At 43.7% G+C, this 22,165-nt stretch overlaps 1 protein-coding gene across 5 annotated transcripts in view; it reads left to right on the top strand.

Moving 5' to 3' along the window:
* The window catches only part of RUNX1 (RUNX family transcription factor 1), a 178,782-nt gene extending 165,591 nt beyond the window's left edge, over nucleotides 1-13,191 (top strand). For 2 of the 5 annotated variants that reach the window (XM_021299759.2, XM_021299756.2), the window contains 2 exons: nucleotides 3,904-4,065; nucleotides 7,594-13,191. In XM_021299759.2, the coding sequence (XP_021155434.2) occupies nucleotides 3,904-4,065; nucleotides 7,594-8,087 (656 nt within the window). In that variant the 3' untranslated portion in view covers nucleotides 8,088-13,191. Of the gene's footprint in view, nucleotides 1-3,885; nucleotides 4,066-7,593 lie in introns of all 5 variants that reach the window. The other 3 variants (XM_065067311.1, XM_065067330.1, XM_065067336.1) reach the window with 2 other exon arrangements.
* The last annotated feature ends 8,974 nt before the right edge of the window (nucleotides 13,192-22,165 follow it).

Here is a 22,165-nt window from a genome sequence, read left to right as displayed (position 1 = left end):
TTAGGCTTTTTCATCTTCCACGGCGAAAATGGCTGGGAAAATGCTAAGTATTGGGACCGGAGGGAGCATCATGAAAGGGGGAGAACGGCTTTCCCCGCCGCCCCGGCCCCGAGTCTCTACCAAAGCTTGTTTCATTAAACTATTAAGGATTATGCAACATTTGTACAGCTTAATTACAACTTTTTAAAACAAGCCGAACACAACCTTTTCGTGGTAATAAAACATGATGAGGCATGAAAGATGGTTCAATACTTTCTGCTTAATAGCTTGTTAGGCATGAGGCTAGAGGCCGAGAGCTCGTGACTACACAGTAAGGTGTGAATTATTGCACCATAATTCTCGCCCTGGAGTGTTTTATTGCAATTAATAACTGTTTTCATGTTTTAAATGCATTTTCTCACACCATAAAGAGCAGAAATGGAAAGTACTTGCTAATGGGAGAAATACCAAGAGGACTGGGCACAGATCAACAACTTGGGCAACTTCCTTGGTTTCTTGCTATTTTGATCTGCTTTAAAATTATTTTGGAATCCTGTTTGGCTTTAAAACCGTGTGGGCCCAAAGCGCTGTTATTTCCCTTTGTTGAAGTAGCTCTCCCTGCAAATCTCGTCACAGATATTGTGAGTTGGAAAGCAACTTCCATTTATATGCAGCGTATTTTCACTAAATTAACTTCAGCCACACAAAAGCCACACATTCAGTTCCCCATGCAAAGCTATTGAGTTTTGAGATGTGCACCTCTTTGTTCTGAAAGCAGAAAAGAGATGGACTCAGAAAAGTTCATTGCCTTTTAGTGTAGCCTAGTCCTGCAGCAAATTTGAATCAATTCCAGTTTCATTTCAGGTAACCTGTGATCTGAAGAAAAGCAGATATCAAAAATAAAATGCTATTTGAGGCCCCTGATCCAGATCCTACTAAGCTGCTGGAAATGCAAACCTTGCCTTTACTGGGAGCTGAGTGTGCCTCTTAATACTGAAAAGGTGCCATAAAAATGCTATTACAGTGGTACTCTTCCTGTTACAGAACAACTGTGAAGGTGGTGCCTGGGGTTAGTCAGCAGAACCTGCTTTAATATGTGTATGTAATATAATATGCCATATTAACATCACTGAATAGATTGCGTCTTGTTAACCAGTCTGATGTCAAAAAGCCAACCTTTAAGAGCAAATACAGGGATTGGGAATACAGGTACCAAGATGGGAAATTGATTGGTAGATTGAACTTTCACTTAAGAAAGACTTAATGGGATGAGGACTTTAATAAATGGGGGTCTCTCGGGCTGTCTATCACTATTTCAAGTACCCCAGAGGTCAGTAATAACAGCAAATGGATGAGGCAGGTCAGATACCTTGATAATCTCTTTCAGGATGTTGCTAGACACATACTTAGTCCATTATCCGATTTCTAGTCGGGACAGCACACAGCTAATTCTAGTAGCACTAAAGAAAGAGACCAGATTTCAATTTAGTCTTGTCAGTGTTCAGTAAATCCGTGACAAGGTCTTTCTTCTGCTGCTGCTGAGGTGGCTGCTGCAGCTCTTCCTGCAGCTTCTTACCCTTGTCTGCATGTTTATTGCACTTGAGGCTGTTTTACAGAGCAGATTCCTATGTGTGCTGGGCAAGGTACCAGACAAAACCATGTCACTTGTCCTGAAGAGCCAGCAATGTACGAAACAGGAGAAATCTGGCTGAGAGAGCTGCCCCACCAGACAAGACAGCTTAAGAAGAGAAGGCAGACAGTACGTTCTCTCCTTTCAGCCTGAAAAACAAGGACGAGTGGCACCACCCCCTTCACACATACCCCGACCGCTCTGGAGGAAGATTTTTCCCTTCTTCACTGCAGTGCTAATTGCTAAGGCCAGAGCACCTGAAAGCAGGTGATAAAATATTTCCAACCAAAAGGGTTCAGTGGCTTCTGCGGTGACAGGGTTGAACAGAGCCCTGCAGAGAGAGGTGACAGAGGGCAAGGGTTGTCACCTGTGGTTCCAGCCTTGGTAGAGTGCGAGGGCTCCCTGGGGAGGAGGATGAACTGAGGGAGCTTCCTTCCCTGGGCTAGGATCCCTCCAGCACATGTATCATGATTCTAATGCTCAGCCACATTGCTGAACTGAAGTCAATGGAATTACGTGCTGGAATAAAGGAGTAACGTTTTAATTAACCCTGTTTCAGAATTGAAACACACAGTGTGGTATGATTACAACGCTTACTCCGTAGATTCTTTGTGCTATTTATCTTAATGCTACCCCTGGAGACTGAATTCCCTCATCTGTCTCCCTGTCATCTTTAATAAACACTGACCATACATTAACAATGAGATGATGTTGTAATTCAGAATAAGGCAGGGTCTGTGTCTATGTCTTTTTGTTTGTTTCTACTAAAGTCCATTTAACCCAATTGGATGTTGCTTTTAAAACAGCATGAGCCAACTGAATTTATTTTTAAGGAAGTCTGCCTGAAAAAAAATAAATATTAATAATATCTGAATCTGAATATGTTACTCAGCAGAAAAATCTTTACAAGACTCCAGTTTCTCCTGCAAATGACTTCACTAGTTGTTTTTTTTTAAAGGCTTAGAGTTTTGTATAAATCCTTCCTTCTAAACAGATGAAACAAACAAAATGTAAAACTCGTCTCCATAAAGCACAACAAAATAATAATTTCCAGATGGGTTTTCTGATGGAAGATCAAAGTCCTTCATCTCAGACTTGGGAAATTTCCCTTCCATGCGGATATCAGTTTTATCTGAATGTTGTTCATCCAACGTTTGCTTCTTTCAAAAGGATAATTAGCTAGACGAAGCTTCGGGAGAATGCTCTTAGTGCTGGAGAAAATATGAAAGATTTTACTAAAAAAAATTAAAAAAAAAAAATGGGTAGGCAAGGGGCAGGAATATTTCTCACTTTGAAATATACGAAAACTAGACATTTCTATACACTGAAAAATATACATATACAAAGATGAAATAAACAGAAAAGAGTTGTTCCTGCATTGGTGCAACCAATTTGGACAAACTCCCTGCCATGCACCTCTCATTTCAAAAGCCAGCCAAAGTAGTTGCGTGGCTAGAAAACAACAGGTTTTTCTGTAAATGTTTTATGTATCTGTGCATTTTGAGATTTTGCTCCCAAGAAGCTGCAGTTTCTACTGAAAGCCTGTACTCGTAGGGTGTCTGCATTTTCAGCTTGGCAGTTCCACAGATTTTGTGTAAGGCTTTCTGTTTCTGAAGTTCAACCACTGCTGGTACATGTAGCATCACTCTGAATTGTATCTCCGCATTTTATACACAGTGTATACAAAATAGATATACAGAATACCTGCTCATTTCATTAAGCCTAGGATTTTCAAGAGATGGAAGAAGTCAAATTCCCTTATCCCATTCATCCAGTGGAGAGTCTGACTTCTTAAGGACACTAATTTCACTCTCCATCTCTGCTTCTCTCTCACACACACATTTTCATCTTGCTTTTTCTCTCTCTACTTGCACAGTTGCACAGAAACACTCATGGTTTGGTATCTTTGTCTCCTTGGTGTCAGGCATGACATGTCTTTTTGGCTAAAAGGACTACAAACCCACACCCAGAAATACCAATGCATCGCAACAATGAATAGACTTTCACCTTGGAAAGCTTAATCTGCTTTTCCTTGACCATTTTTCCCTGCTCACCATCGATGCAAAATATCAAAAAGCTTCCCAAGAAATAATCAACTGATCAAAACTCACAGAGACACAAATAATGTTTCAGAAAGCAACTCACCTGAAGGTCTCTTGACAAAGGGGATTATGGAACTGAAATGTAATTATCTGGGCATTTAAGTTTCTATTTCCACCATGTGGTTTCGTTCACATATTTGATTGCAAAGTTTTATCATTCAAAACAGCCTATAGGTCTCTTTTTCATTGCAGACACAAGGCAAGTCCAGCCTTCTCCACCATGGTCCTATGACCAGTCCTACCAGTACCTGGGCTCCATCGCCACCCCCTCCGTGCACCCTGCCACCCCAATATCACCTGGCAGGGCTAGCGGCATGACATCCCTCACCGCAGAGCTTTCAAGCCGGCTGTCAAGTAAGTACCTAAAAGTTAGTGTCCCCCTCACCAAAGCCTCGAGGCCAATACCTGAGGCAAACGGGTTGTAATGTCCTGCGGTGCTGCTGCAGCTTCCATCCAGTTGCAGTGAGGCCTGTTGCGGGCCCTCAACAACAAAGCCTTCTCCAACACTTTGCTGGGATTTGTGCAAAGAGTAAAGAAATACGGTTTGGGGCCCAACATATCATTGTCAAAAAAAAAAAAAAGAGGAGAAAGCAGCACTTTGAAGATGTATGGAACTATAAAAATAGTTTGGAGTGCTGAAGAGCTATTGTATCTGCCAAAAAATGAATGCCACAGATTATTTCAGTTCTGGTTCCTTCCCCTGCTCTAAATTCAGACCAGAGCACAGCAGGTTATGGGTGGACACACTGACTGCAGGATGGTGGGGTTTGACATTTTAAATGTTGCACTGGGTTGTCTTGTTACATCTTCATCAAATTGTACTGCAGAGCTTTACAACCCAACATAAAAATATAGTACGGATGTGAAAGCTACCCCCCTGGCTTCCACCATATTCCACTGACCATCTGCTGACTCTAACATGATGAAACAATATGTGTGTGTTCAATTGCAGGAATTTTCTTAAAATGAATGAGAGCCATATAATTCAAATTTGCATATGGCTTTTTCAAAAATATCTTCTTTGTCCACACATATTGCTCTCATTTGAATACTCAGGGCTTCTTCTAAGCTCAAAAAGAATCACGTGAATGTGCTCCAGCCTGTCCTGTTGCTGTCATATAGAGCCTGCTTTGAAAGAGTCGCAGGGATGATGCCCACCGAAAGTAAACTATTGTTTAGGTCTGGCTGCTAATTACATCTTAGAGATAGCTGAAAATACAGGAAAACTTATAGAAGAAAAAAAAAGTTTTTGTTTTACAATATCTATCTATCTATCTATCTATCTGATTTTTCATTGGCACAATCTTTTTTAATAAATGAAAATACCTCTTTTTACTTTCTCCTCTGTGTTTCCATCCCTTTGCACTCTTTTCCACTGGCAAAACGCAGAAATTGAGGAAATGGAGAGGATGAAAAAAGATCTTCATATCAACAAGGAAATTTCAAGTAAAACAAATGATCTCATCAAGTTTTTAACTTAGAAAAGTCAGGGTTTTTTTGACAGAATTGTTTGAAATCAATATTTACCAGCTATTTTGATTTTCAAACTGTATACATGGGTGCCTTGTGCATGTGTACTTGTAGGTGTGGGTACATGAGTCAGATTGAATGGAGATGTTAACCACATTTTATCTTATCCATGTGGAGACTGCGGTTGCCCTCAAATGAGTGGATGCAGTCAGTATTGAAATGCAATATTTTTTGCATTGCCATAGTGCCCACATGTCCTCATTGTGTACCAGGGCTCTTATCGTGCTGTGCGTGGTGTGAGCACCCAAGGCTTCCACGGTGGCTGTCCCCAGGAGCCCACAGTCCAACAGAAGACAGCCATATTTGAGTGGAGTAACCTCAGGTTGTGTTTCTTTTGTGGCACATGGTGAGCATGGATGTAGAGCACCAGCACTAGGGCTTGTCAAAGTGATTTACCTTGGGGCAGGCGTAGTTCCGCCACGACCTGTGAAGGAACCCAGAAAAGCTTCACTCACATGCCATCATTCTTTCTTTTCTGTCTTAATTCTGTTCATGGAGGCTCATCTCTATACATCTTAAGTGTTTTTCATAATGCTTCCAAAATGATACTCCTATGTTAAAGATGATTCAGTATTCCCAGAAAAATCTTTAACGATATTTTCTTCCCAATCCCATTACTGTCACATGCGCTGTCTGTCTAAGAAATTTCTCCTTGTCAGAACAAAGAGCAAATTTGACAGGTTTTTTTAGGCCCTAGCACCTACAGACACAGTGAGTCAAAAGAAAAAGTGACGATATGGGACATACTTGAAACATCTTGACATTAAGGTTCATTATTCTGCTTTTTGCCAAACTGAGCAGAAGAAACCCTCATCTGATAAGTGATGTGTCCAGGCAGTTTCAAGAAGTCTGATTTCTTTTTCAGCAATGAGGTGTGGAAGAACCATTTAAAATCTGGCAAGTTGACAGATGCTACCTTTAACCTTAGCTATTCTGCAACTCCTGCCATTCCATACCATCGTGTATATTAATCCACGTTAAATCTAAAGGTGCTGGGGTCTAGGGGAAGGAAATGTGTTCAAGGGTCCCATTAATCTTCCAGAAAAAAAATGGGAGGCAAACTCAAAAAGGAAGCATACAGCATGCGTCAGAGCTTTTCTAAGAAATGTGTAGAAATTCATCAAAGTGTGCTGGCTGTGTCATTGACGAGCTTTCAGAACTTGGCGCTGGAGTGTGTCTGCTCCAGCTTTAAACCCAGTCAGAGCCAAGAGCTTTGTTTTCTCTCTGCTTCTTCTCATGAGTATTTCCTTCAGCACATGGCTCCTCTTCTGCAGACTCCACGCCTTGTCTGACAGAAGAAGCTGTCTTCTGGAAAGATTTTTTCTTAATTATTATTGTTATTTTAATCATGCGTAGCTGCCAACTCCAGGGACACCTTCCATTAATCTGAGTCATGATGAAGATCCTTCCTAAAGAGGCCATTATCTGCTCTGCTTGTTTCATCCTTGCACACCAGGGAAGGAGACGGTGGGACCAAGCACACTATCACTGGTGACAGACAAAGCAGAGCAGAATTTGACTGTCCTATAAAACATTTCACTTAGCAGGATGAAAAAGGCTTCTAGCATATATGAAGGGAAGAAAAAAAGGCTAACCCCCAAATACATCATTCTGCTTTAAAAAGGTAGTACTATTGTTGTCCTTTTTTACATACTCACTAGAGCCAAGATTTTCAAAAGCTAGTAACAATTATGTAGATGTTATATGAGGACCCAGATACAAAGACCTTAAGTGAACCTGATTTATCTTGACTTTGGCAGTGCTCAGAGTCAATGAGGAGCTGTGCTCCCCAGTGCTGACAGCTGGGTTGAGCCTGTGTGCGTAAATCTTGCCTGTGCATGTTCCTGCACCTGAAGGACAATCTCTTCTCCACGGAGCTTCGCATTTGAGTTGGCAAATAAAACTGGGTGCAAGGAGAGACTATGCAGAACATGGACAATTTATATTTAGGCCCCGTCAGTGTCCCTGGTGAGTTGTGAGGCTGGGCAAGGAGCTTGAGATTTGTGTCCCTCTTCTCCACCCACCCACGCACCTGGATGTGGGCACTCTGGAAGTGCAAATGATCGTGTGTGCTTTAAGGTCTCATAAGAACAAATACATACACATGCAGAACAGGGCGAGAGCTTGGCACTCTTCTTTAATTGCTGCTTTACTGAAATTAGTCCAAAACACCCAGATCCACAAGCACAACAATGACTGCATTGAAGAGCAGGTGATGAACAGCTCTGTTCTGGCAGTATCAGCACCACTTCAGTTAACCAAGCAGAGTTTGGATGTTGGTTATCACCTCGAACAGGGGAACCTCCATTCTCCCAGCTCAACAGTTCTCTGTCTGCCTTCCCCACCACCCAGGTGCTTCTGACTTGACTGCGTTCAGTGACCCCCGAGTGGGAATCGACCGCTCCTTCTCTGCACTCCCTTCCATCTCCGACCCTCGGATGCACTACCCAGGAGCGTTCACCTACACGCCGACGCCTGTCAGTTCAGGGATAGGAATCGGTATGTCTGCCATGTCCACAGCCACAAGATACCACACATACCTCCCACCTCCCTACCCCGGCTCATCGCAGGCCCAGGGCAGCCCGTTCCAGACCAGTTCGCCCTCCTACCACCTCTACTACGGAACCTCCGCCGGCTCCTATCAGTTCTCCATGATCTCGGGGGGAGACCGGTCCCCCCCACGCATCCACCCCCCCTGCACCAACGCCTCCACAGGATCAACACTCCTCAACCCCAACCTCCCCAACCAAAGCGATGTGGTTGAGGCAGAAGGGAGCCACAGCAACTCCCCCACCAACATGGCAACCACAGCAAGGCTAGAGGAAGCGGTGTGGCGACCATACTGAGCGAATTTTAAGTAGTCATGGGTCAGGACTAGCGTGCTTTCCATTTCCCGGTGCCCATAGGTACCCCATAGATACCTGTCTTTCTTATGGGCCCTTCCATGTTCATACATCACTTTCAGAAGCCAACCCTCCAGAAGTCAGCGTGGTGGCATGTATTAGCCAGCCCCTGGCCAAGCGACATGGCTCCAGCAAAGCATCCCTCACCGGGGGCTGAGCTTCTGGAAAGGAGGACACCTGAGATGGTGGTCCAGAGGTAGGGAGGGTGGGTAGGAAGGTACCCAGTCTGCTTCCAGGCCTGTGGCTTTCTAACGTGCCTGGGCCTGAAGGTCTCCACAGCCCTAAAGAGAATTTCGGTTCATTTCTATTTTTAAGACTTAAAACCTAAAATAAAAAAATCTTAGTGAGTTTACTGCATCTTCTGGACATATTAACTGTAAGGAAGTATAGGAAGATTCCCAGAGGGAAACTGTGAACGCTCCTGTTTTAGCAATGCTGTGAATGAGAGGTTTTATATGTTGGAGTTAATTCTTTCTTTATTTTTTTTTTTTTAACCATGTTGTGTATTCCAAAGAATATGGAATTTTTTATTGGTGGGGTTTTTTCGTTTTGTTTTGGGTTTATTTTGGGGTTTTTTTTAGGATGCAGCTCATCCTGCTTTGCATCTGATTTGTTTTGTTTCTCTTGGCACCTTATAAATTGCAAAAAAAACCCACATTTTGCTTTTTTCTTTTTGTTTTAAACATGCTTGCTTCTTTCTTGCTTTGTCAACTGAAAGAATCAGCCCCTTTTTCATTTAATTAATTTAACTTTTTCCCCTTGGACTTCTTTTTTTTTTTAATACAACGGCTACAGCCTTGGGTCATTTTCAACTACTGTATTACTTTGATGAGTTCATTGATATTTATGCTTGATATTTAGACTTTTCTTATTTGTTGATACTAATATTATTTAAATATGCCTATATTAAAAAAGATCAGCAATTGCCTTTTTTGGTAGCAGCCAACATCAAATTTATCACATTTAAAAAGGCTGAAATAACGATGGGTAAAGTGACCTCCTAAATACTTAGAATTATTGTTTACAATTATCTCACTCTCATTTTACTCAGCTAACTGAGCTCAGATCCTCAAAGGCGTTTAGGTGTCCAACTCCCACTGAAATTATTTAGGCACCAAAATCCCTATGAATTTCTGTGCCTCCCCAGCCAGTGGAATCATGTCTCCCTACTCCTTCCTTGCTTTTCCTTCATCACCAGGGGTGAGCCTCAGGATCGGTAATCAGGATGTACATTTTTCATAAGGCAGACTTAATATTCCCTAACTAGACACATCTCCATATGGCCCCATTCTGCTCCTGGGCTTCTGACAGGCAGAGGCCTCCTAGTCTTTCAAAAGTGAAAGCCGAGACACAGTTAGCATGGCAAGGGTGAAGTCCTGGCTTCAATGGAGCTGGTGTGCAATTTGCTCCCAGCTCAGCAGAGCCAGGAGCTCTAAACAGTACAGAAGCCACATTCCAGTGCACTGCAAAATAGGTCAGTTCCTGCATCACAAAATAACTTGAAATGAACAGGGTCGTCAAGCTCATCTGGAAAGCAGGCCAGCAAAGAAGGGGCCTTAATGGTTCTTCCATCACTATCTCCAGAGGGAAGAGGAAGGGTACTTAAAACTGGTACATACAATATTCTGTTCTGTAGCAAATACTTAACTAAGTATTAACTTAAACTAAGGCTTAAACTAAGAGCATGTTTACTACAGAGTTGTCATCGTTGCCCATCGTTACAGCACAAACATATCAAATGTCACTGTAAAGTTTATGGCACTATTTTGTTTGAGGGTTTGATCTGAATGCAGTTCTTGTACTACTCACTAATTACAAACTGCTGATGTTGACACGTGTGCGTTCCAAATTAGCTGATTATTATTTAATGTACCTCTTAAATGAGTGAAACAATTGCAGGTCAACTCAAAGAGTATTTGAAAGCAGGACTTCAGATCAGTGTTTGATGTTAAAAAAAAAATGTTTCAAATTAAAAAGATCCTTGGCTGCAGGCAGCAAAACAGCTGGACTTATTTAAAACCATTTGTTTTTCAAGTTTTCTTTTTTTTTTTTTTAAATATGATTTTGCTTCTTTGTTTAAGTCAGATGCAGTAGCACTTTGGTATTGAAAAGTTACAAATTGAAGAATTTACATTGTCAATAAGGTCATTTTTGTGCAGAAAACAGGGAGTGTTTCAAGAGATCTCAGCAAAAGTTAAAAATGTTTCTATTAAAATCATGCATGGCCTTGTGCTTTTCATTTAGTATAATATTCTTTATGATTTTCTAGAGTTTGGTCTGAACAAAAAAGACAGAAAACATCAAAATTATATCAGAACAGTTTAAAATATGTTTTGGAAGTATGGAGACCTTCCTGAATACGGAAATACAGACACTCTTCCTGTTGTAACATTTTCATAGTTGGAATCTCACCTCTTCCAGTAGCCTAAAAAAAAATCCTTCATCACCAAACAGTAGCTCTGTTGCAGAATCCAGCTTACACATTCTCTGTCACTGTGCAATTAAAATCATTGTTCACTATAGCTCTCACATCTGCCTTGTGATGGGACCACCCAAGTGCATAGTACTGTGAGTATGGACCCAGCAGTGAGGGAGAGGAGAGGACCTCAGAGGAGCCAGATGCCTTCACCGCTGGAGGGCAGGGCTGCCCTGGCCGGGTGACTTCAGCCCGGTGGCAAAAGTGACGTCGATGTGGTCAAAAAGCTCCCAGGCCTGTCTGTCCCCACAGCCTGCTTTCTGCTAAAGTCATTCACCCCTTTCAGCCCGTAGTAGTGTACTAGTCAGTTTTGAAAGTAAAAGATCAGGGATTGACAAGAATGAAGAGTTGGCATGTCTTAGCCTGGAGAGTAGACCCTACATTGAACATTTCTTATGTTGACACATCTACTTTCTTTACACTTGTCCTAAAGGTGAAGTTTAATTTTACTCTCCCTAGTGTGACCAGGATGAGAAACTGCAGAACTGGTCACCACGCTCATCCCGTGTCTTTACCGACACGTAACAAACCCCCTGGAATCTCCCAGTGTCTCACTTGTGATAATTGCCAGCACCTGAAGTTCTGAGTCTGACCACTCTGTGTATATTGAGCACAGCACAAAGCAGCACCTTCATTACAGAGGATAAATTAAGTTCATTATCCCTCACAATTAGTCCGTTTAATCACTGTGGGTTTCAGCGTATTCAAACAAGTGCTTATGAGAAACCACAGTTTACTCAAATCTGTATTTTTGTAGCTATCCCCTGTCCCACTAAGGACAGCGAAGGTCTTCAAGGCTGCAAAAATGCTCTCATGTCATACCTGTTGTATCTTAAGAGCAGTAAGCAGTCACAAAGAGGACATTCGGATAAAACATTTCCCCCATTTACTCGTCTCCAAATTATAGCATATAAGTATGTATTTTTATATACATATAATATATATATTTATGTAGTTTTATCATCCCAGTAGCTGAATGGAACCCAGAAAGAGCTATTGTGCTTCTCTTTGCAAGGTGCACTCAGCAGAGTGCCTTAGGTACCTTCCCCTACTGAAGTACAGCTAATGGCGGTCCTTACTATCAGCTTGTGTGTTCCTTTCACAAGACACAACCCCTTGTCCAGATGCAGCTGTGTCAAACAATTTTGAAGTAAATATAGGGCCTGGCTGTCATTTGCTCTAAGGCCTTCAACTTTGCTCTCACACAACGTTCACGCTCACTTCAAGCATCTCTGCTACCGTTCCAGGGCGATGTACAGGAGCTTTAGCACAAGGGGGAGGCAGATGCAGAGCGCATCCCTGCTATGAAGGATTTGATTTGTAGAGTTACGGCAAATTATCTGCTGGAAAAGAATAAAAAAAACCTTTTCTCCAAATGGCCCACAGCCTTTGCCAGAGTGTTCCGAATTGCCTGCACTCTTGAAACATTCATTACTGCTCTCTGGGTGACCTTTTCCATTGGTGTATTTGAAGATTCAGGAGAAGTGGATCATTTTTCTATCTGAGCAAAACACTTGCTTGTTTTCCTGCATCGTAACATTTTTGTATTTTATTTTTGTTAACCTTGCTTGGTCAATACCAATCACTTGGCATTTTTCTTCTTGTCTTAAAAGGGTTGCATCAACAGAGTTACTTGTATTTATGTATGTAAATAGATTTCTAAAGCTTCATAGCAAAATATTTAGTGCTTGTAATTATTCAGCATTTTTTTCATTTTTCTGTGTTTTTAATGAACGTAACTTTGTGTTTGCTTAAATACTGTAGTGAGACTTATTTCTTTCTGAATTAGTTATTTTAAGCTTCAAGATTAACTACATTTTATTCACTTTTGTAAACAGTTATAGCATGGTCTCTATTCAACACTTCACTTTTTTGTGGTAGGGGAGAAATGAATGTGCAAAAATCTGTGGGTTATTTGTGGTATTCTGGGTCTGACAGTTACACCTTTCTTTTAAACAAAAACTAAACTTTCAGTCTGAGGTGGCCGTATGGTAAGTCTGAGGGGAGGACACAGCAGGAGACACACTCCTATCAAAATGGCATCAAAGCAAATTCGTTCAGCATTTACTGGCTATGTTTACAAAACAGATGCTGCAGCATCCTGCAACAGTCACATTTTCCTTTGACACTGTTATGCTGAACATTTCCAGAAGGGGAAAATATCAGGTTCTGGAAGTTTGCTTTTTTGCTTTTGATTGCAGGGGATTTTTATTTTATTTTATTTTATTTTATTTTATTTTATTTTATTTTTTCCCTTTTGGGAGGGTTGGGGCAGGAGAGGAGAGGGGCTGCTGTTTCTTGGAACCAGATAGGAAAAGAGATAAGAGTAGATTTTTCCCCCACTACAGGAAGTCTCTAAATACCACATCAGAGTAGACTCTTGCTGTACATAGGGATGGCTGTGTCCAGCGCCATGGGAGAATTCATTACAACTAGCATGCAGAGCAGCTGGACTGCTGCGTTAGTTCTAATGAAGACTTTCTTTCTTCCTTTCTTTCTTTGTACCACAGTTTGCTCTGTAAATTCAATATCATAATTAGTGTGAATGACAAATAAAATGTTTGACAAGTATGCACATGGGCTTAGTGTGTTCTTTCATCGGGGGGAAAACAACTCTGTCAGAGAAAAACAACCATCAGAAAAAGGGTATTGACTCTGTATCACTCACAACATCAAAAATATGTTTCTGTACTTTTTTTTTTTTTTCTGAATTGTTTCTTTTTTAACAAGAAAACCAGCATTTTCCTGCTGTGGAGTGACCTGGCAAAAGGCCTGCAATCCAACAGGACCATCAAAATAGGACTGAGACTTTGTACATACAGAAGCCTAGTAATTGCATTATATCTCTGGCTTCTTGATTTAGTTTCAATATTTCAAGGTCATCTACAGCTCTTATTTTTCTCCCTTAATCTCTTGTTTCTTGGATTGTATCCTTTTTGATATTGACAAGTTGAACCTTCAGGAGCACCAAAACAGGTAGCTTGAGGTCATATTACTTATGAGATACATGGGTTGTTTTTCTCTTTAAATAAATAATGAAATGGTAGTGTTAATGAAACATTAATACAGGTGAACTAAGCTTCCAAAACGAGGGAAAAAAAATAGAGTCAATATTGAAAGTTCAGTCTGAACACTGTATCCATGCGTATGAAGATATATATATAATCTACTATTGGCCCAACACAAGATATTGCATTATATTAGAGAAACTTTCAGTAGTATCCTTCTACACAATAATATATATATACACAAATATTAACTTTCATCCACTACTCTCAGTGAAAAAGAAAACAAGCTACAAAGCAAACTATTAAAGGTGCACTTTTTTTTTCTGACAACTTGTCAGGTAGGGCTCCTTCTCTCAAGTGATAACTCATATTATCTTTTCAAAATTAGGCCCAAGACACTAAAACAGTTACTGAATTCCAGGTGCCTCTTCAGAGGTTTGAAATGCTAACACACACCTCTGACAAGGTTACTGGTTACCCTGCTCTGTACGACTGTCTGACGCTTCTTTCTGGCACAATCTCATGTTATCCTAACAATATTGCACTTATATTTTTGCAAGGCTTTACCCTATAGATTCTTCTCCTTATCCTATGAAACCCAAGAACACTTCTTCAGAGGCGGGTGATGAAGCAGACCACATATTTGTTTCTTACTTTAACACAACAGGAAAAGAAGCTACAAATAGCCCCAGTCAAAACAAAAACAAAAATATTACACCCAAGGGCATCTCAGCAGAAATATTTGTTGCTAGGTTTTGAAGACTATGCAGAAGACATACCAGCAGAGCTCTCATTTTGTACAGGAGGGTACGGCACCAGACTGCCATGGCCACTTTAGCCAGATGCACACACCCCACTGCCACCAAGGCTGCCTGTCCTTGTGAGAACGGCCATGTCTTTCCCACTTGACAGCTCACCTGCGCAGGCCAGCCGCTCCAATGTGAGTCCCTCCCAGCCCTAATTCTGCCCTCTTTCCCAGTGCTCGTGCCATTCCGGATGGGTGGCACCCGCTCTCTGCAAGGTGAAAGATGGCAGCGTGGGCAGCTGCCCCTCTTCTGCCCCTCTGCCTTCCTTCCAGCCCAGGGCAGCTGGCAAAGGGGGCAGCTGAGAGCTCCAGAGCAGGCAGCACACAGGCAGGGCAGCCCTCCAGGATCCCTGGGCACTCAAGGTGGTCCCACCATGCCTGTTTTGGCAGCTGAGAAAGGCCAGATCAATCCCCCCACTCTAGCTGCTTGAGGGGGAGGAAGAGGAAAGGGCAGAGAAGGTGATGATGTCTAAGGCTGGAGGCTGCTGTTTGTGAGAGGAGGGGCTGACAAGGGTGAAGGAAAAAGGCTGTTGATTCCTTGTTGTGCCTCACACCCTGGCTGATAGCTTTTAATGACCTTTAATTATAAAGGGCATTGTCGTGGGTGCTCTCCCACACTGCTTTGTTTGACTTGCGCAATGAGGACACAGCCGTGAGCCAGGCTCCAGAGCAAAAGCAGGTTATTAATACTATCAGCCTGCCAGGCACCATACAACCCAACACAGATGTCCTGGAAAGACAACACAGGTGTGTTACCTTTGGTGTACATGGCTTTTTCCCTCTTTTCAGTGGTTTGTCTCACAAGACAACTGGCTTGGATTATTGGTGCAGTTTACTGTGCCCAGGAGTGATCTCCCATTTTCTGAGCTGGCATGGAAATGCTGGTTACTGGTGCAGTGTGTGGTCACAGAACAGACAATAAACTCTGTATTATCTGCTGTGAGACAGACTTTGTTCACAGCAATGAAAGCCTAAAAGCCTATCACCACTGCAACTGCTGCGATACTGGAAGACCTTGTAATGGCACTGTGGTTTCCAGACATGACTAAAATATGACACAGTCCAGCACTGTAAATGGGCCAAAAATACAATTAGTCTGTGACTCCATATCTTTTTACAACTCTGGGTTTTTTACAGCCCTATAGGATGATTTGGGAACACATCTCAACATTACTTTAGGCACCCCCTTCTTCTCCCTGGAAGATGACACCTTTTTTCATTGTTTAACTATGTTGAGGGCTCACATTAACTTGGCCACTGGGATGCCCCATGGAGCAGAACTTCTAACATAGGCAGGATCTCAGGGAAGGAATGTCCAAATTACAGCTCATCTCAACTCTTGCCTGCTGGGGGAGGGAGGCACAGTGTAGATAAAAGCATGTTTAACCCTGAGGAGAAGGAAAATAAAAGCTCAGAACCTACAGGTCTGCATTGGAATGTCTAGCTACTGAATTAGGAAGCTTGTTTTCTGGTTTTAAGTTACAGGGACACCTAGAAGTCTCCCAGACTGGATTAGTCAGCACGAGTCACTGTCTGGGAATTGTTTGGGTTTGCGAGAGGAGGATAAAACAATTTAGAAAGAAAATCTAATACACAGATTTAAAACATAGCCTGCTTTCAGAGCAGGGCGGGGGTTAGGTCTGATTTGTGGGCTTTATAAAATGCTGGTTCCTAAAGGTAGGAAGGCTGTCAAAAGAGAGAGAACCTGTTCCCTGCTGATGCAGAATTGTTTCCTGTAGCATGTAAAAAATGCCTCTGGCTGTTTTACTCTCAAATGCCCTAAACACAGGAACATCTGTAGCTTTTCTGGGGAAGTTTAGACGGCATCTTACTATTATCTGCTGCTGCAGTTGACACGTCCTGTAAGCAGAGGAAACTATTCAGGGCAGCCCACAGCTACAGTTCTTCAGGAGGATTCTGACATCCGGGTGCACTTCATACGACCACCAGGTTTGTGCCTGCTGGCTGCATAGTCCCATTTCCCCTGTTTTTTCACACCAGAATCTCTCAGGACCAAGACCTCCCAGTTCAGAAGGCCATTTGCAGGGATACCATAGGTATGAGGATGCAGATTTCCTGGCCATAGGAGCTCAGTAGTTGAGTGGCTGAGGGGCACTGAAGCCACACAACAGAGCCCAGCCCAAGTATTTCAGCATCTTCTAATACCAACAACCACTCAGTTTTTTCATATGGCCATCTTCAAAGGAGCCCAGTGGTCAAACTGCACTGTCTCTGCATCAGGTGAGTAACACAGGCATGGAAGTCCTTCGAAATTGGCTGAAAATCAGCTAGTTTTCATTTAAATATTAAAACTCCTGAATGAAGCACCTGTGGCAAACTTCACCCTTCCTCTCTTAAATGTCTGTGATGAAGAGTCACTCTGAAACATGGCAATATGGGTTAACTTATGTGGGGAATGTTTCCTGTTTCACTGTGTAAAACAGTAGCTAAATTTGCAAAGAAGGAAAGCAACTGTCCTCCTCCCTTTATTTTCTGTTTGGCTCCCTCCTCTAACACACACATCTCTGACATTTCTCCAGTCTCCTGCAGAATTTGGAGCCCAGTGATGTCAGTCCAACACACGTAACTTTGGGGGATGTATGACCACAGTCGATCAAATGCCAGCATGTCATCCCATGGGCATTGTGATTCTGGGGCTGGATGAGAAGAAGAACAGTTGTCCTATTTTGAAAGAGAAAGTCATATTTGCAAAACTTTCTGCACATGGCAAGCATCTGTCCATGTGGTTCTGGAATAATGCTTAGTAGTATCCTTTCAAAAATGCTGAAACCAAAATGATCTTGGCTGCCAAAGGTTGGATCCTGCCAGCTTAGCTGTGAATCCTGGGCCTTCCAGGCTGGTCACTCTGCGGGAAGCAGGCAATGCTGCTGGTCGGCAGCAAAGTGGACATGGTTGGGGTGAGTCAGCATGTTGCACCACGGTTTATCAGAAATATTTCCAACCAGCCCAAGGTATCAGTGGCCAAAAGCAGGCTCTTCCTAAGGAGGCATTTTGGCTCCTTTTCAGTGCTGTCAGGGCTGTGGCTGTGATCCCATGGTCTCACTTGGGTGACCTTGCAGACCTAAGGTGTTGAAGGGGCAGACATTTTGCCTTGTAGTTCTACCTTTCCAAATGTGATCCCTTTAGTTTTACTTAATTAGTAAGATCACTTTGTAGTGCCCTGTATGCTTCCTAACCTCCCTAAGTCTTTAAGCATATCACCTACTGGAAAATATTTGTGTCCTTTCTCAGTGTCCTGTAGCCAAGCTTAACATTTTCCAGTTTCTGAAGTCTTTCATACATCTTAATTCTCCTTAAGACAGAAATTTTTTGGGCTACACTAGTTCTCCTGAGGCTAATATTAAATGAGGAGTGAATCCAGCAAAGCAGAGGTGCCTTTTACCCACAAACAGAAGGTAAGAGACTTTAAAGGCTGGCAGGGCTACTCTGTTTCAATGAGTAGCCTATAGCTGAATTGGTATTTGGCTTCAGCTGCTGTCTCCAGAATAAATACCTGCCAGTGTTCTTCCTCACCCTTAAAGAGGTGGCTTCTTCTCACTTATGTTTGCTTGCACTCTTTCCTCAGATAAAGTTACCTCAGTCCATAGCCGGCAACCAGAGAGGACAGGTGATGGGAAAGGAATGAAAGGACAAAAAATTATGAAAATCATGAAGCATGATTTGGAAGATAAAACTACAAGTATGTAGTCACTTTGCAAGACAGATTTGCTCTCTATATATGCCTCAAGCAATGTCTTTGGGGCAATCTTTGTTGCCATGTCTCCATTGCTGCCTTTCTCACAGGAGGTGACTATTCTTTGACTCTCCAATGTCTGCTTATCAGATTTTAAAGTATTAAGACATATCATTCATCCACACTTTGTTGTAGCATATATACAATTACATGGTATGGTCAAGAAGTTTTCAAGTGTCCATTAAAGATGGACCAGATGGTTCCATTAAAGATGAAAAAGGAGTCACTCATTGCTGAGTCTCTTTCTTGGGATTGGTGGATTTTGTCACTTCTCAACGCTTTTAATACAACACTGTACTGAGACAAGAGTGGGTGGAGAGAGAGTCCTTCAGTCATTTCTGGTTTAGCCTTGACAAAACAAACATATATTAGAGCTAAACTGTCCTAGGGACTAGATTCTCCTCTGTGATGCTAATGCTAATGCTAATAACCTCATCTTCTCACAGTGATTGCTCAGCATCTCTCAGAATTAAATTCCTCAAGTGTCTCTTTTCTCATTTGTACCACCTCTCACACACACTGTGGAGCTTTATGATGCAGAGCTCTCTGCTGTTTTAATAATCCACCATTAGAAACTTCCATGGCTCCCACAAATTGCTTATCTCCTCATCAGCTGTTATGAAGCTACACTAAATCCAGCTACTCCTGCATCTTTCACCCTTCCCTGTCCCTCAGAAGGGCTCTCTCTTCATTTGTCCAGCTCAACTGTGCTCTTCCATTGCCTCTGGCTCGTACTCACCCCGTGCGGTCTCATCAGACATGTCTCACTTTCTAATCAGTCCATGTGCCATACAGACACCTGAGACCATGATGAGGGGGTAAGCCTCTGCTGCTGCAGTGAGATGTGCCCTGTCTCTAGTGCCGTTTGTAAATTTGACTTATGTTTGCTGAGTGACGTATCTTAGCACAGAATGTACTTGACTAAGGATCTGCCCCTGGCTGCTTCACTTGCTGATGACTGTAGCAAAATTCCTTCCTTCCTGTGCCTCGGTTTCCTCATCTGCAAATGGGTAGTGACACTGACCTTCTTTGAGAAGCACTTTGAGCTCCATTGATGAAAAGGTCTACAGAGTTGAGGTTGTTGTTATTGTTGTCTGCAGTTTAAAAACATGCTCATAAATCATCTTTCAGGGATGGTGAAGCAGGTTTCATTGGCTCTGGAGCTGGGTGACTGAACAGAGAAGAATTTCCTTCTTTGGCATTTTCCCCTAGTTTTAATAACTTTGAACTCTTGCTTTAGATCTTGTTTACATTAGGCTGGTTTAGTAACAGTGTGTCTCCCTCCAGCAATTGTCTACTTCTTCCCCACCTTACTCAGGTATTTGGTTTAGGTACCAAACATCTGACTCAGGTCTTCCTGGAGAATGGCTGAGCTGGGGTGTTATGGAAGAAAGAATTATATTTCCCTGCTGGTGAGTAGAGGGACTTAACGGGGGAAGGAGGCGGAGGCCACGACTGTCATGGACATGAGCCCTGGGAACATAGAAATCTAGCCTGCTACCCCACCCATTTGGCCTCTTGATGAAACGTTCAACACATACTGTATGGATGGCCTGTGCTAAAAATGATTGTGTTAGAGAATCGTGATGGATCCTTTCTAAGCTTTACAAACTACGAAGTTGTGATTCTTGACCTTTGAGGCAGGGAGGCTGCTTTGAAAGCGTCAGGTCACTCACAGCTAACAGTGCCTCCAGATACACACCCGCATTCATCACGCTGCGCCCCCAGAACTTGATCCCTAGCAGGAACAGTATAGCTGCTGCTTCTTCAGTTTGGTTTTGAGGCTCTGTCAAGCAAAAGGGTCAGTCAGAGCCCGGCCCAAATTGTCCTGCCAGAGCAAGCCCCTCTGTTCCCGAGGAGCTCATCAAAACACAGGTCTGAGCTGGGACCCTGGGGGTTCGGGGCAGGCAGAGCCCCAAGTGCCAGTGGAAGCTTCCCCCCACAAGCCCAGCTACGCTGCGCCCGGCAGGCGCGGCGAGCCCGGACCCAGCCGCGCAGGAGGCGCCGGGGTGGATCCCCGCCGTCCTCACGGTCCTCAACAGCCCCTGGCCGCCCCGCCAGGCCGCGGCCGCGGCCCGAGGGAGCCCTCCCCTCGCAGCCGTGGCGGAGGCCACTAGAGGGCCACCGCCGGTAGCTGCCGGCGGCCCACGCCGCCTCCCCAGCCCGCCGCGGGGAGCTGGGGGCAGGAGGGTCCCGTAACGCCGCTGAGGAGCCGAAGGAGCTGCGGTTCGCGGCGGGCAGAGGGCAGGCCCGGGGAGGCACCGAGCGGCGGGGCGCAGGCAGCCGAGAGCGGAGCCTCCCAGCCCGGCAGGAGCGGGGCGTGCCCCGGGGAGAAACCCGCGCTGCGGTGCCCTGACGGGGAGGGTGAGATGAGGACAAGGCGGTAGATAAGGAGCGCCTCGGGGGCAGCCTGTCTGCTGTGGCCGGGTAAGGTACCGGGCAGACAGGGCTCGGCTTTCGGCGCTGCTGCCTCAGCCCTTCGTCGCTGAGCCTGAGAAGGCGCTGAGTGAGGAGACGAAGCTTTATAAAACCGGAGTCTTGTCCAGGCTGGATGTTAGCAGAGCCCCGCATCCATGGGTGGGATTTTCCCCAAAGCTCGTAGTCTCTGACCTCCCCTGGCATCTGTCTGCAACCGCCTGAAAGGAGGTTGTAGCATGGAGGGTGTTGGTCTCTTCTCCCAAGTAGCAAGTGACAGGACAAGAGGAAATGGCCTTAGGTTGCACCAGGGAAAGTTCAGATTGGATATTAGGAAAAAATTCTTCACGTAAAGGGTTGCCAGGTGTCAGAACAGGCTTCCCAGAGAAGTGGTGGAGTCACCATCCCTGGAGGTGTTTAAAAGGCATTTAGACAACGTTCTTAGGGACATGGTTTAGTACCAGAGTTAGGTTATAGTTGGACTCAATGATCCGTTATGGTTGGACTCAATGATCCTGAGGGTCTCTTCCAACCAAAATGATTCTATGATTCTATTTCACTCCTCTCTGCACAGCCAGGAAGCACTTTGTGGTCAGCAGGGCTGGAAGATGCCGGGGGTCAGGGTTTACCATTTATTCTTAGGCTGCCCTTTCAAAGGGTTATCATGCTGCAGCGTGACAGACCCTCAGAGCAACAAGAAGCTGTAATTAAACAAATATAATTAACTGTCAGGCATTAAATCTAACTGCCTGAAGGCTGAGCCCCCCACAGTAGGGCTCTGCTATTTGCTGGGAATCTGAAAGCCATTTGATATGCTGTTAAATCAATAAAGGGAGAGGGGATCATTCGCAACATTTGTTTAGCGTCTGTGAGCTTGGCGGATGGTTTCTCGGCTCACATGGTGCTGGCTTGCTGGGTTTAAACTGGAAAGGTCATTATATGAAGCAGTAACTAGGTGCTGGGCTTGAGGGGAGCACCGCAGGAAGGCGAAAGGCCCCAGCCATTTACTGAGTCTCATAGTAGAGCCTGTGTAGCCTTTCAGCTCAACAAGGCTGCAGCCAGGCACTACCAGGAGAAAGGGATACACGTTAGTGGTAGCTGTAGGAAGAATAACAACATGTTTTTCCTTCTGACAGAAGGAAAATTTTAAAAAGCCATTGACCTTGTCTGCAAGACATTTTCACCTACTGTGTTCACTGCTGCTGGATGAGATTTTTCGAAGTCATGCCAAGGGTGTATGTAGCGATGTATCTCTTGTGAGAATGAATGGAATATATCCATCTGGCATTCCTTTTCAAGTTCCAGCCGTGGATCCTTCTGTTGCTTCTTTGTCAGGGCAAAAGTCTGTCGCACACTCTGCCATGGCCTGAGGGACTTGAGCAGCATGGCTCAAGAGAAGGATGGCTGCAAGCAGTCCAAAACACAACATTGCAAGAAGTAGGGAAAGTGAAGTTGGAGGAAGAAAAGGCTCAGACATGTAGCTGAAATGAGATGGATTCTTTTAAAACTCCTGAGAATTGCAGATTTCTAGATCTGAAGAAAAAAAATATTCTTACCTAGCAT

Source organism: Columba livia, chromosome 1, assembly GCF_036013475.1.
Source record: "Columba livia isolate bColLiv1 breed racing homer chromosome 1, bColLiv1.pat.W.v2, whole genome shotgun sequence".
Classification (NCBI taxonomy): domain Eukaryota; kingdom Metazoa; phylum Chordata; class Aves; order Columbiformes; family Columbidae; genus Columba; species Columba livia.
This window is presented reverse-complemented; position numbering and strand designations above follow the sequence as displayed.